Source organism: Pleurodeles waltl, chromosome 9 (assembly GCF_031143425.1).
Source record: "Pleurodeles waltl isolate 20211129_DDA chromosome 9, aPleWal1.hap1.20221129, whole genome shotgun sequence".
Classification (NCBI taxonomy): Eukaryota; Metazoa; Chordata; class Amphibia; order Caudata; family Salamandridae; genus Pleurodeles; species Pleurodeles waltl.
In genome coordinates this window covers 804,535,888-804,552,023 of record NC_090448.1, presented here as the reverse complement: position 1 = coordinate 804,552,023, position 16,136 = coordinate 804,535,888, and the positions used below count along the sequence as shown (strand labels likewise).

At 44.1% G+C, this 16,136-nt stretch overlaps 1 protein-coding gene across 1 annotated transcript in view; it reads left to right on the top strand.

Moving 5' to 3' along the window:
- LOC138260003 (solute carrier family 22 member 6-A-like) overlaps positions 1-16,136 on the top strand; it is a 692,998-nt gene that overhangs the window by 495,420 nt on the left and 181,442 nt on the right. The window contains exon 7 of the mRNA XM_069208050.1: positions 6,669-6,883. Coding sequence (XP_069064151.1) covers positions 6,669-6,883 — 215 coding nt within the window. The remainder of the gene's footprint in view (positions 1-6,668; positions 6,884-16,136) is intronic.

Here is a 16,136-nt window from a genome sequence, read left to right as displayed (position 1 = left end):
TGTCGTTGTGAAGGAGGACTTTTTTGACTGCGGCGAATGCTGCCCATTGTTTCTGTACCAAGTTCGTGTAACCTGGGTAGATGTTTATCTCTTTTCCTTCAATTTTCCAGGGGCCCCTTTTGCGCGTCTCTTGGAGGATCACATCTCTGTCTCTGAAGTTCATCAATTGCACTATTATTGGTCTTGGATATGCCCCTGGCGGCGGAGGGGCTGCTGGGATCCTGTGGGCCTGCTCCACCGAGAAGAATTAGGTTGGTGAGCCCTCAGCACCACGTCGCTCAGCCATGTTTCTATGTAAAGTTCTAGTGATGGTCCCTCTGTCTTTTCGGGGACTCCCACCAGGTGTATATTCTGTCGCTGGGACCGGCTTTCGGCGTCCTCCACTTTGATGGCCAGAGTTCTCATTTCATTGTTCACGAGTGCGAGTTTCTGCGTGAGTGCTTTCACCTGCGAGGTCGTCTATTCATCATTTCTTCTGTTGCTTTGACTCGATCTTTCAGCTTGTTGTGATTGTCTCGTAGAAGACCTACCTCCCCCGCAAGCATTGCAATTTGATTCTCCAAGGCTGTCTTTAAGGCCTGTATCACCGCCAGGATCACTTCGGTGTGCTGCGTTAGTGCTTCTGTTCTCCCGGCCAACTTGCTCGTAACATCTCTCGGGGGGCCCGGCCGATGCATCCTTTTTTGTTTCTTCATCTTCACCTGGGAGGGCGAGGGAGCAAGTGACCACCCTAGGGTTCCCAGTTTCCACAGTCTTTCAGTTGCTGCTGTTCAATCACTTATCCGTTCCGTTTCCACTGCAGTGCATGATTGCATATGGTGGTGACTGCCGCTGTTCCCGGCCGTCAATTGCCGGCCAACTAGTGGGGCGTTACAATTTCTTGTGCAGTCTAAACGTCTGCGGCCATCCATGCCCCTCCAGTAATCTAGCTCTCCTCCACCCTCCGTGTTCAGAGATTTTCTTGGGCTCCTCGCGTTACTCTTCTGTTCTGTGTCCAGGGTACCTGCTTTGCTTGTTTACTTTACTTTAGCTTGTGGGCCCTGTGATAAATGGCAGAGGTGTCCTGTCCTGCATCGGGTTCAAATTATTCTCTGTTTTGTTTTTATGCCTGGATTCAGGAGCTTCCTATCTCATGGCTCCCTGGGTGGGCCGCTGCTTCTCTGAGTTTTGCGGTCCCTCATGTCAGGGCAGTCCTATTTCTCTCTGGTGTCTCCGGGCCCAGGGTGCCCCCTCACCCCCTCTCTGTGCTCCCGAGCGCGATGGTTTCTGCCTCCTCCGATCACCGGATCCAACTCTATCTCAGGGCAGTGCCAGTGTCTTCAGGGTCTTTGTTAGCCAGACCGCAAAGGGCCCTCACGAGCCCTTCTCAAGCTGTCTCCGGGGGGGGGGGTCATTCATCTATTCTTGTTTTCTTGATTGTCTTCTCCTCCCCCCCGAAACCCCTCGGGCCCGTCCCCACACCCCAAAGAGTAGAAAATGAAATATGGCGGCCGCTCCGTCCTCCAGCTCCCGGACTCACAGCCCCTTCGTTGGACTGCCGGAGTGCCCCAGGTTCTTCCTAAGCCCCCGATTCGGACCCATAGGTGAGGCGGGGACCTCCTTTAGGCCGTCGCCATAATGCTGTTCCTCCTCGGTACAGGCAGCTGAGTGTGCACCACAGGGACCGTGGCACGAGGCCCTGCCGCAGCGCGGCCTTCCACGATGTCCCCCGGCACCTCCCTCTGCCGCCGCCGGGCGCCAGTCTCTGCCTGCTCCACTGAGTCCCCCTGGTTCTTGGGGGGCCAGGATCTCTCCCGTGGGGTCAGGTTGGGGCCCCAAACGAGATATTTGCCCCTCAGGTCGGGATGACAGCAGGAGCTCCGGACTATGCATCCGACTCCATTGCCGACTTGGCCACGCCCCCAACTACCTTTATTTTTGGTAACACTGAGTATTCTCTTTACTTGTGTATAAGTACTGTGTAACTATAGTGGTACTGCAGAAGCTTTACATGTCTCCCAGTTCAGCCTAAGCTGCTCTGCTACAGCTACCTCAATCAGCCTAAGCTGCTAGAACACTACTAGATTTCACTAATAAAGGATAACTGGACCTGGTATAAGGTGTAAGAACCCAAGGTACCCACTACAAACCAGGCCAGCCTCCTACAAAGGTTAACTAGAAGTTTATTATAAGAATAGGTTATTACAATAAAATATATAATACTTTAAAGACCTATTACATAATAAAGAAAAAAGAAAATGAATACAAATATAGATGTACAGATATTTATGAATAGGGAACACAGTGCGAGTATATTATGAACGTGCCTCGAGTGGTATGGAAACCAGCCACTGTGGTACCACAGAAGAAGGTTTGTGTCTGACACCAATGTTTCTAACTCCTACAACTGGATCTTGACATTGTATTTGACCCTACATTCAAGAGTAGGATTAATTTGTAGCTACAAGGAATTTTAAGGATCATTTTTGTAAAGTGAACACCATATAGACTGTTTTCAAGAATCTAGAAAACTACTGAACCTAAAGCATTATTTGAGAAATTTGCACAACCACTCAACTCACCAATGTTCAGGGGGGGCACATGAGCATTACAGCCACCAATTAGTTCAGTAGCTCTATCATGATGAGCTAATGGCTCCAGACCTGTCTGATAAGTGCCTAATAGTATGATAATTCCAGGTAGTCAGAGTAATAGAGCAGGCTGATAAGCTTCTCCTAGGCAGCTTGGGCGTCACTGCTCTCTTTTGACTTGCATCCAAAACCTAAAATCTTTTTGAATCCTGCATCTCAGTGATCTGATGCTGCTCTAGCTTTTGCATTTTTTGACTTTTGGTTTTCAGGTCAAGTTTGCCCCCCTTTAAGATTTTCCCAGGATTTTCATCAAATGCATATTGTGTCTGCTACCAAAATTAATGTTCAGTTGCCTAACAGTCTTGCTGTTTGTGACTCCATAAGCAGCTAAAAAACATGTAGGCCCATATTTATACTTTTTTTGCGCTGTGTTTGTGTCATTTTCTGACGCAAAAGAGGTGCAAACGTAGAAAATATAATTATATTTTGTAAGTTTGCGCTGCATTTGCGTAATTTTTTGATGCAAAAGCAACAGAAACTTCCATAATATAATTGTATTTTCTAAGTTTGCACCGCTTTTCCGTTAAAGAATTACGCAAATGCGGCGCAAAAAAAGTATAAATATGGGCCTTATTGTCTATAGTCTGGTGTTCTTCCTTGATGCTATGTGATGACATACTCAATAGTGAGGTTGCAACTTCCAGCTAGACCTTTTCATCATTAAACTGGATTAACAATACATAGGGCCTAATTTAGAGTTTGGCGAAGGAATTACTCCATCACAAACGTGACGTATATGCTGTCCGACATATTACCGTTTCCATAGGCTTTAATCGAACTGTAATATGGCAGACGGGATAGCCGTCACTTTTGAGTAACTCCCTCTGGCAAACTCTAAATCTGATCCATAATCTTAGTCTTTCATTTCTCTAGCATGTGCCCATCAATCATGTGATTCTTTTCAGTTGGTGTAACACTGAAATCCATTCAATCGTATTCATTGTCATAGAATTTGAGCTGAAACAGCTATTTTTGAAACTTTTGGACAAATGATCACTCTGCAGCCTATACTTGATAGCAAACTCAGAAAAGTTAGAAAATATATGAAGAGATAAGAAAGTATATTCTAGTACCACATTTTGCTACGTTGATATGTGTGTACATCAATGTACATCCAATGGAGCTATCTCTGTTTCATCTTCCATGTAGTTCTCTTAAGCCAAGGCAAAGTGTTAATAAAGAGACCCACAGACTGTCTTTCCATTGCTGTGGAACAGCGCTCTCTGGGATGCCCAAATAATATTGTTCTATAACCAATCTTCATCAGCAGCAGTTTTGGGTTAAATTTAAGTTAAAGTCTTCATTGACAATAAAATCAGCATTGAAAATTTGGGCTCTTAATGACAATAGAACCGCCATTATCTTAGTTAAAGAAACCATTTTCTATGTAGAGGCCTAGTTGATGTAGATGTTAGTCACTAGTACGAAGACTTCTCTCACCTATATTTTCTGCCTAGTGATATTGACATAGAGGTTAAGTTTAGCTCCAGAGATGCAATTTTGCTCTAGTACTTGATTGATATATTCATTGTTGATCCTCATACAATCCTTCCTTTCATGGCTATTATAACAATTGGATACTGTAGGAAATATAATATTGAATTGTTGTAAATTCAAGTACTCAGGTTTCCTGTTCAAGATTGCACAGGACGCATGGGATTGTCCTCTCCTTAGGTGTGCCCTTATGATATCGTCCCACATATAAAGGAAAGATAGGGGCATGGGTTGGTTGGTTGTTTCACACATTGATTTATATTTTCATCTTCATATTCATTTTTATATAGCCTTACTATCCAAAGACATCTAAGCGCTACGCTGAAGTGATCCTGCTCCTCTCAAAAGAGATGAGGTTTTTGTCTGTTCCTAAAAGGAAACTGATATAGACACCAGGGAAGATCTTTCAGCAAGTAGTTGCTCAGTGATTTAATTTTACAGACCATTGTGTCAATATTGGATGAAGATGAAGGCCCTCATTAGGCGTTTGGCAGTTGGATGAGCCGACCGCCAAACTCGCAGGGAGGACTCCACCACCATGTTGGTGGTGTCCGCCCAAGTGTATTACAATGTTCCCATGGGGCTTAACCGGTGGGAACATTGTATTACACTGTTCCTACTAGGTTAACCCTTAAGGGAGCCAAGGGCAATACTGTAGCACACCAGACAGTGCGCATTCTGATGGTGCTGGGCGGGGGGCCCTGCACAGTCTATGCCATGACTGCCATGGAAAGGCTGGCGGAAAGCTGAGTTGTAATCAGCACCGTGGCACTGAGTTCAACGCAGCGACAGCTGAGTATAACTCAGAACCGACTCACCCCTTCTGGAACGATGTTCCTGGCAGTAATGGCAGTCTCCTGGTAGGTCCACCCGCCAGGGTTGTAATGTGGCGTTTGCACCGCCTGGAATGTGGCGGTCTAACCATCACCGTGAGTGTGGAGGACCTCGGACTGCCACACTCGTAATGAGGCCCTAAGTTTGCTTTGTATGAAGCATGGTTTCAAGAACTGATCCAATGCTCCTTGATAGAAATGTAAAGTGCAGAGGAGGGAGTTGCCAGTTACATCAAGGAAATGTCCACCATGTATGGCTAGACATTTTTGCCACCTTATTAGGAAGTTTACAGGAAGACTAGAGCAGACGGGGGAGTTGGTGGAGGAAAGAGGAAGTAATATGAAGTAGGTGATGCTGTTAAATATGAAAGGAAATTTAATTCATTGAGGGAGCGGATAATGGTAGGCATTGGAGAAGTGGACTGCCAGATACATGAAAGTAGTATTCTTCTTTATAATATACCTAGATTCCCAGTTGGAATGCTTGTTGACTGCATGTTATAACAATAATTGTCACAGTAACACTCCAATACACTTTGGAGTGTCATTGTTACAATTGTTGTAAATTGATGTACAGCATAAAATAATAATGTTTTTTTTTTAAATGTCAGGTGTTGCCACACTAGTTTCGCACCACCATTAGTTACAGGTTGCCGCCATTATGCCATGGGTCAGGCATAGTTTGCTTGATCCATCGTAATGGCAAGGGGGGACACAATATGCCTGGACCACCATCATTCCAAGTGTGGTCACAAAGTAACAAGGCCAGCATTATGATTGGGGTGACTATATAATAGCAAAGAGGGCCATAATACACTAAGGTCAAGGAAAAAACACATAAGCCTAGAAGACTGAGCCAAGTAGAGGAAGAGAAGAGAACCTGTGAGATGGTTAGAAGTCTAGTCAGAGCTCAAGGCAAGAATCTTTCTCACCCTGAGCTCTTGCAGAACTGCAACAATTAGCAGTGGGCCCATGTTATTACCTACACTTTACTCACACACAAGTACATACACATCTACAGTGCTTAATTTGAGCTGGTGGTTGCTGATGAGTCCCATTGGCACTCATTTTTGGGGACCATCACTTACCAGCACTTACTTTTCTTCAAAAGACTTTGATCTAGAGCAAGAAAAAAAAACACAAAAGTAGAAACAAGGAGGAAGAGAAGGCTGAAAAACAGTAATAATGGTAGAAAGTAAGAATAAAAGAAACCTGCCAAAGTGAGATAAAAGACAGGGACTGTCTTCTGATGGATTAAAGTGGCATGAGGTGTAACCAAAGCAAAACAGTCTTGGTATTTGCTACCCAGACCATCAATACCTCATGGTACAGCCCTCCGAGAAAACCTTTGTGTCCTGGCACTTATTCTTTTACAAATTAAGTTCTGCACACATAAGCAAACACACACACACGCACACACAGTCACAAACACACACATGAGCCCCTTATACATTATTGACATCTCCCCACTTTCTTTTGTCTAGTTTGCAGATGTGGAAGCGATGTGAAACTGACTACTGTGTTAAAATCTCCCTCTTCTTTTCCGCCAGTCCCATTGCGATCCATCCCCACATGCTTCTACTCACTCGATCATGATCTGTAACACAAAAGCCAGGATTGGAAACTGAATTTCCTGATAACATGGAGAGATATAACAACTGACGAAACTCCGATCCTAATATTTCACTCCTTTGTACTTTTCCAAATACAGGTTTTCCACCAGTTTCGCCTACTATGGCCTGGCCATGGACCTGCAGAACTTTGGCATCAGCATTTACCTCATACAAGTCATCTTTGGAGCTGTGGATATCCCTGCCAAGTTAATCTCAACCATTACCATGAGCTACATTGGCCGTCGGATTACACAAACAGCATCACTTATCCTGGCTGGGACAATGATCCTCGCTAACATCTTTGTGCCATATGGTGAGGAGGTAATAGGAGGGGGTTGGAAGGAAGTTAGTTTTTTAAAGATAAGGATACCTGTTTGAACCAAAACAAATTGTAAACAAACGTTACACATATATTGCTGAGAGGTCTGTGTGTGTGTGTGTGTGTGCGCACGCGCTTGTGGGTAAAGACCATGGCCCATATTTATAAAGCATTTGCATTGTTCTCTTGTCACCCAAGGCGACCCAAAGACAATGCAAAGGCTTCAGTAATATTCACAAAGCCACACAAGGCCTGATTTGTGCAGCCTTGTGTGACTTTGTAAAGATATGTAATGCAAGGTAACACCAGGTATGCTTACACAACCTTATATTATATTTCAACTTAGAAGGCATTCCATGGGTGGAGCATGAGCCTCCACCTATGGATTCAGGCGCATTCCCAGATTGACCAAAACTTGTAAACCTGGAATGCATCAAAATGCTATGCCTTCCCAGGTGAAATATAACAAGGATTACTATCTTTATTTCTCCTCATTATTGCCTCTTTACACATATGCATAATTCTGCAACTCACAAAGGAAGAGGAAAATGCCTCTAAAGATTGTTTTTGTGCAGGAAAGGACACCTTCCAGCACATCCTGCTTGTAACCTAGGTAACCTTGCACCATGGTGCAAGTATGTCTGTGGTGGTGCTATGCTGCATACAGTGTACCAACAAAATGAGAAAACAGAAATGCTCAATATCTTTGTAAATGCGCCCTTTCACGCAGCACAGTGCAGGAACTTTGCTTTCTGCCTTGCGTTGCATGAAAGATTACCCCACCCCGCCCCACCCCTAAAACTAAAACCCCAACCCCCCACCCCGCCCCACTTACCTGACTCGTCGCGTCATCCTCCTCAGCCGACTCCCTTGTTTTGTGCCTTAACCACGCATGTGCGTGGTTCAGCATATGCGTGGTTAAGGCACAAAACAACTAAGTTATGGTTAACTAAAGTGTTGTTCCGCTTTCATTGTCCATGACTTCGTTGTTCCGGAGTCGGCATTCAGGGCGTTTCCCGCCACAGTCAGGAGACAAGACAACCTCCACAAGATGAAGAGGCATTTTATTCAATAGCACGTAATCAACTCTAAGAATGTAAATAAGAACTGTAATCAGATCAGGGGCCCTATTACATATAGGGTGCACTTTCTCTGTTTGCGCCACAGCGCACCTTAAAACAGGTGTGCCGTGCGCAAGCCAGGAAAGTGCACCCTATTAGGGTGAATGCGATGTCCCCAGGGCAGCCTCAAACTCATGCTGCCCTTGGGGCAGCAGATTCATAAGAAATATGGAGCAGCTTCTTCAACGCCGCTCAGCGTTTCACTGTGCAGGCAGCACCCACTTGCTCGTTAAAGAGGGGGGAGGGATCCACTTACAGTCGGGTGCAGTAAGTGACTGCACCCACCTGTAATTGTTCCCCATAGAGGGTTTCTTTCATGGGGCACACTGACGTGTGCCACCTTTTTTGTGGCACACTGTCAGTGTGCATCTTGACAGCTTCTTTACCTCTGCGCTCTTGTCCATAACATGGGACAGGCGCAGAGGTAAACTAATCCCCTCTTTTGCATTAGGTCATACCCCATGCAAATTAGGGAATGCCCTATTCAGATAGCTCTGTACATTATGTGCCCCGGCACTATCTGATTTCAGAAGAGGCTGCACAAGCGTCTGCGGCCCCTTCTGTAATATCAAAGTGCCCCAGGGGCATGCATAGCGGACTCAAATGCCCATTGTGCCCCTGGGGAACTTTTTATAATATTGTCCCAGGAAAGTTATCTACTCTCTTTCAGGTTTTTTGTGCTTAAGCCTAAGCATATTTTGTAGGGAAGGTGCCAGCACAACAGTACACGTATCTGAAATCACTTGCTCTAGTTCAGATTCTTTCTGTCTTTAATGCTGCAAATTAGCTCTGCTCTGGGGAGGCACATGGTGTAAAAAATTGATCCCTCCCCAAATTTTGCTGAGAGACCCTAACCTCCAATTTAAACAATCCTCAATGTTTTTATAGCAATGGTTTCTGGCCTGCTTTGGCTTTAATATTTTATGGCCAGCAAAGTCTTGGTTGCTGTAGAATTCTTTGGCTCCAGATTCACTCAGATGAATATATAGTCATGTCAGTAGCTGGGTCCTCAGTGCTTATTGCTGGGTCCACAACATTTATTCTCTGGTTCAATGCCAGGGATAATTTACTTTGCAGCGTGTGCCTACACTCTCAGGTTAAAGACATCAACACAATAACATGCTGGTGGTCCACATTTTTAAGTCAGTGTGGTTTCGGATTGCTGTTGGTCTTATTGCCCACAAGTTTAATGACAATGTAGTTCTTGGCTCCTACAAGTGTCTGTGGCCATCAGTTCAAATGAGAGTTTTGTTTGGCCTGCTGCTGATCTCGTTCCCCACAGGTTTAATGTCAATGTGGTAAGGCTGGCTCCAATGTAGGAAGCCCATTAATTATATCAGTATTTGCCCTTGCAAATATGTCTCCCCCCTGTTTTCATTATAGGGAGGTCCTGGTCTATTTTGAACGTCAAGGATTCTTAATTTGAATATAATTTCTTTCTGTTCCTCAGTTGAATTGAAAATGAGGTTGCTGTTCTTGGTTTTCCGGTGCCTGTACAAATGACTTCAGATGGAAGTGGGGTGCTCACTCGCTGTCAGTCATGGGCACTCCGTTTTACTAGTTCAAAGGTTTTCATTAAGTTTTAGGAAGACATACAAAACCCCCAGAAAGGACATAATAATAGCTTCAGGTTTGTGGTCTACTTCCACCGTGTAGAGCCATGAGGAGGGACAATCGCTTCAGGTCCCACCAGGAAAGGGAGACAAACTTCTCCACAGGGGTATTGGGCATGTGTTAAACTATTGATTCTTTGAAGTATTAGGTGAAAGGACAAGGAAGAAGGGGGCCTTCAATCAAGTACAGTAGACTCTGAAAGAGAAAAAGCAATGTATTAGATCGGAGCTATGTTGAAATCCATTGATTAGAAAAAAATAACTTTTTCTAGTTGTTGTGAGGTCCACTCCAGTTTTTATACAACATATAATAGTATCAGCTCATTTATTCAGGATGAGGTATTAGACCCAGGGCCAGGAGTTGAGGTATGGAAAGGCTGAAGTAGAGCACTGGCAGGCACGTAAAGGGCACCAACGGGGAGTTTGGGCTATACACAACATATTTTGACTGCATCCACAACAACAAATCAATTTATGTCAAATGCAATATAAGTAGGTTTAATGGTTGAACATTCAGTTTTTGGTGTAACAGGGAAACAGACGGAAGTTTGGAAACAAAGGGTTCAGAAAAGGAAGTGAGCACATAATGTTGCCAATGCTCTTGCATGTGTATCAAACACCAGTGAGCACTGACAGAGAGGAAGCTTACTCAGACAAAAAAAATGCCCTACTCTTGATAATACAGTGGTACCTGAATGCTAGAAGAAGTGCTCGCATGTTTACCACAGGAACAATGCAGCACTATAGAAGAAGACAAAGATCTATCTTTATGACTGGTGTTAGTGACACCACTGAATGGAGGGCTAGCAGAGGAGTAGGTTGCAACACTCAGCGTAGTCAAAATAAACCAGAGGCCTCAGCCTCCATTCCCCTCCCACAGCTGAACTGTTGGACAAGTGTGCCAAGGAGGATGTCTCACAGTATCAATAATCACAGCCAAACTACTTTACTAACCCCTTAAGTGCTGGGTCTATCCCCCTCCCCGACTGCTGAGCCTTTTTTGGCTACTTCGAATAGTTTGAACTTGGGCACCCCTAACATTTTGTGCACATCAGCTATCCAAGCCAAATTTGTGTCCTTTTAACCAACATTATAGGGAAACAAAAGATACCAGAGTTTGTGGGTTCCCCTGCAGGAGGCCGAGAAATTAGCTAAAATACAGCTAAAATGTGTTTTTGGGGAAAAATTAGAAAAAAAGTGCTCCAGGACAAACCATCTGTTTTTTTCCCTGCAAATGGGATCAACAAAGGGTTTGTGGTGCTATATAACACAGTTTTGGCATTTTATCGGGACATACCCCATTTTTACTACTTTTTGTGCTTTCAGCCTCCTTCCAGTTAGTGACAGAAATGGGTGTGAAACCAATGGTGGATCGCACACACCTACTCATTTCTGAAAAGTAGACATATTTCTGAATTCATCAGGGGGTCAATTGTGTAGATCCTTCAAGGTTTTCCTATAGAAAGTAACTGATGAAAGAAAATAAAAATATTGAAATTGAGCTGAAAAATAGCCATTTCTGTCTACTTTTTCTTCTGTAACTTTTTCTATCTGTGACAGATTCTTGAAACAAATTTGCTGTTACATCTGCTGGACCCTTCTGGTACACGGATATATAGGGCTTGTAGGTTCATCAAGAACCCAAGGTACCCAGAGCCAATAAATGAGCTGCACCTTGCAATGGTTTTTTTCATTGTATGCCGGGTAGACAGCAATTCATTTGGTAAAATATAAAAAGTGAAAAACAGGTATCAAGGAAACCTATATATTTCTGAAATGGGCAGAAGAAATGGAGTTTAGGAGCAGTGGTTACTTGCACATCTCTGAATTCAGGGGTACCAGTTCTAGCAAGTGAATTATAGGGCATTTCTCTAAATTACTTCTTTCTTACACATTGTCTTACATTAGGAAGGCACACCTGTAGAGAAAGACAATTGGCAATAACACTTATTCTTCCTCCAAGTCTCCTGATAGAAATGGTACCTCACTTGTATGGGTAGGCCTAGTGCCCGAGGCAGTAAACGCCCCAAAACACAATATGGACACACCACATTTTGCCAGTGAAAACAGATGCGTTTTTTGCAAAGTGCCTAGCTGTAGATTTTGCCCGCCTGCTCAGCTGGCACCTAGGGAATCTTAGCAAACCTATACATTTTTTAAAACTAGACACCAAAGGAAATCCAGAATGGGTGACTTGTGGGGCTGTCACCCAGAAACCGTTGCAAATATTAAAATTTGTCTAAAAAACAAATTTTCCTCACATTTCAGCGATGCAAAGTTCTGAAAACTGAAGGAAGCCACAAACGTCCTTCCACCCAGCATTCCCCCCAAGTCTTCCAATAAAAATGGTACCTCACTTGTGTGGGTAGGCCTAGTGCCTCTGACGGGAACGGATCACATAGCGATCAATGGTAGTCCTTACATGAGGACTACAGTTGACCCTGGGTTGATCCATTCCTGACGCAGGCACCAGGCACAAGCACACTAGTGGGGTAGCGTATTTATCAGGGCAGGTCCTGGTTAAACGCTAAGTGGTAGGAAGATTGTGGATCCTTTCATATTCCTGTAGTTTGTGTGACAGAAATGCAAGGAAAATAGTTTTTTATTCAACATTTCACCTTTGCAGGGTATTCTGGGTAAGAAAGATATGGGGAATCCACACAAGCCACACCTCAGTGGATTCCCCTAGGGTGTCTAGTTTTAAGAAATGTCTAGGTTTAGTAGGTTTCCTTATATGGCCGCCAAGCCCAGGACCAAAAACGCAGGTGCCCATCTCACAAAACCTGGTTGTTTTGTGATAGATAATTTTGATATCTCCACAATTTGTACCCTTCCCTGTCACTGTCCTGTGCGAAGATGGGGGTTACCCAAACTGTGCAAGTCATCCAGTAGGACTGTAAGAGGGTTTTCTGCACTAGCCCCAATTAGAGCGTAAGGCCCAAAAATATCTTCAACTCCGCCAGCGAAGTGGGAGTCCACCGGCGTGTCTCAGAATGAAGCCCTAGAGTACCTCCATGCTTCCTCAGAAATTGTTCCGCACGATTTGCAGAAGGAAGTCAACATCCAAAAAGAGATGGACGTAGTCGACTGGCAAAAAGTTGGCCGTATTGACTTTACATCAAGCGTCACCAGTAAAAGGCGGAATTTGGGGCTGAATTAAATTGGGGGCTGCCAAGAGAGCACTCTGTCTGTGCTTGCCCCCACACGCACCTGCTCTCTGGGTTGAGCAAACCCGCAGTTGTACCCCTGCACAGACTATGTACGACTGTCCTCATTGCCCTCCTCAGAATCACTGGAAGAGGAGTTGTCGGATGGCGCTCCTCTGACTGAAAAATCACTCCCAGAGTCTGCTCCATCGTCCTCTCCCCCAGATGCTGTCTCAGTATTTGTCACAGTCTCTGATCCTGCATCAGAGCTGTCCTCCTTAACCCGAGTTAGGGCTTGAGCAGCAGTCATCCAACAAGATGCGATCTCTGCTACTGACTAAACTGTCACTCTAAAACACTAGCCTACGTAGACGGTCCCAAAATTGCTGGTGGGTGTGTTTGTGTGATGTGTGCAACAGTAAATGTCAATCACCTTACCTTCACTTCTTCCCTCAATCAGCGGGTTCTCTGAAGACACAGAAAAAAAACAAAAAAGACCCACTATTACTTCACCTTGCCACATACCCATCATCACATTCTTTAGTGCCTATGTCGCTCAGTCCGACAATCATTTTTGGTGCCCCACTCCCATGACCTCCTCCTCAGATTCCCTCTTCAATACTACCCAGCAAAAGTCCCCTTCATCTCTCCATAGCGCTCCTCACACATTTAATTTGTTTTAAAGAGCAGGTAATGGCTAGCTTTACTAATCCACTCAGCTATCCACATAAAACACAAATTTGTTCTTTTCAACGGGCATATAAAGCTTCTGTGCTACTTTATGGCATCAACACTGCCACTAGACAAAAGTTAGATTTCTTTCTCTCAAAGGAACATAATCACAAGAGTTATATTGACATTTTTATTGCTTCCTAAAAGCTAGGGTTGAAACGCATTGGTTGGAGTATGTGCATTGGTTTAAAGACGTGCGTTGCGAGACAACTGGTGCCGATCGCAGCCCCCAGGGAAACCACACTTGCATTGACAAAAGTAATCTCACAATACATATGCAAATATATATATATGTATATATATATATATATATATATATATATATATATATATATATATATTATTCGTAACCAAGTCCCGGAATGCAGGTGCTCCACACAGCGGTCCTGGATGGGTTCCGAGAGACCCTAATATAACCTTAAACACTCCTTCCAATATCAGGAGAACCAGGACACCTACAATATGAAAATTCAGTTTATTTCAGCACAAAATCCAACGCAGGAAGGGGAGAATCTTCTCTTTTAAACAAGGCTTTCCTGAAAGGTAGGAAGGCCCTTTTGGGCCCGTTTTGCCCACCGGAGTAGAAAGTGGCCTTACCTGCTGCTTCCTATTCCGGTGGGGAAAACAAACTGTGATGTCAGTGTGCCTCGCGGCACTACATGCAGGTATATTTATAAGGCTGGTTAGTCTCAAGCCTTTATAGAGTATGGGTGACCACTTGTGACCTTAATGAACGTTGTCAGTGGCTAATAGGTTTGTCTGATGAAAGTCATGATGATCTAGTTAGTGGCTGACAGTGCAAGGCCACATTTGTTTTGACCACACCTACACAAAAATCTGCTTCTGTAGCTTGGAGCAAGGTGGGTAGAGTTGTAGTGATGCTCCCTTATTGGAAAGAGGGGTCCTTTAAATATAGTTTGACACAAAACATTCTTTGCATTTCATATTTATAGGCTTTAATGTTGAGGACATTCATTAGATGTTTCCATGTAGCATTCTTGTAATTTTTCAGAGGTTTCTTTTCAACAGGGCGTTTGCTTCATGCTGTCATGATTTGACATGGTCTGCCATGCTTTATGTTGTGGTTCAATTATGCCATATTTTAGTGCCTTACCACTAGCTTAGTTCTTTCGAATTCAGAGACTGGGGACAATAGGAGGCATTACCTCCAAGCTACCCCAAGAATACTATGGTGCTGTGGGAGAAGGCATGTCCTATATTGCTGCCTATAGATTGTATTCCTGCAACACCAGAGCAATTGACCTACAAAAGGAAGCATGTCAGGCAAGTAGGGAAAACACTGAGGGTGGCCAAGGTGAACCAGAGCATGTGCCCATCATCCTTCTCCCACAGCTGAAGCTGTGATACAGTAGGTGCAAAGAAGGGGCCCAGAAGCTGAGTGGCCTTGCAGCTTGAGTGTGCCACTCTGCCTCTGGTAGTCATCATATAAAGGGGTTGAAGGCTATTAGCTGTGAGACCAACGTGCATTCATAATGGAAGGCAATGGTGCAAGGAGACATCTTGCCAATCAATCTGGAAGAGATAAAAGTAATGTTGACCTCTAACACCTGCTCTAAGCAGGTGGAAAACAGCTTTAAGGACATCTGTGTGTATTGGAGTGACAGGCAGGGGATGAGGAAATTTGGGGGGGGGTAAAGGGAGAAAGTTGCCTTGGCCAGAGGTCATGTGGAGGCTAAATAAGGAGTCTGTGCTGCCATTCAGCTCTTTCACATATGGATTTTACCAGCCGGGGTCAATCAAGTATGGAGTTCTGGCTGATGTGTGTCAATTAATGGAAAAATGAAAACTGAGAAACCACATTGGAGGAAACCAAATCATGGAGAACCACTTCTAAGGAAAGAGCATTTTACAGAAATACAAATAGATCAAAAAATAAAGGAAACATTTCAAAGGAAATATAATTTAAGATAACATAGAAATTCACCACCTTGGATGAAGGTAAGGAATATGGAGGGTATTTTTGGGTTCAGGGATGGGTGATGTTTAGGGTCGATGAGGGTTTTTTAGGTTATTTGTATATTTTAGGGTTCACAGATGAGTGGAGTTGAGGGGTGGGGAGTACTTTTAGGGTTCAGGGATAGGTGGTAGGAGGTGTGTTGAGTTTTTTTAGGTTTTACAGATGGGTAGATTTTAGGGCTGGTGAGTGTGTTTTTTAAGGTTCAGTTATGGGTAGAGGTTTGAGTGGTTAAACAGTATTTAGTGTTTGGGAATGGGAGGAGTGTAGGATGGTGTGATGTTGTTAGAGTTCAAGCATAGGTGAAGCTTATATGTAAAAAGATTTTTAGAGTTCAGGGATGCAAGAGTTTGGGGTGGTGAGGGATTTAGGCATTGAAGGGATTTAGGGTGGAGTTTAGCGGTAATGACGGGTTTTAGGTTAAGGGCTGGGTAAAGATGGTGGAATTTAGGAGTAGGAGGGGCTTTAAGGATTGGGTGATGTTTAGGGGTCGGAAATTGATGGAGTTTAGATGTGGTGAAGGGTTCTTAGGGATTGGTGGTATTTAGGGTTAAAAAGGGCTTTTAAGGATCAGGGATCGATGGAGTTTAGAGGTATGGGCTGGGTGTAAATTGTGCATGGGGAGGTATTTGTAGGAAGCAGGGACTGATAGTGTTTCGG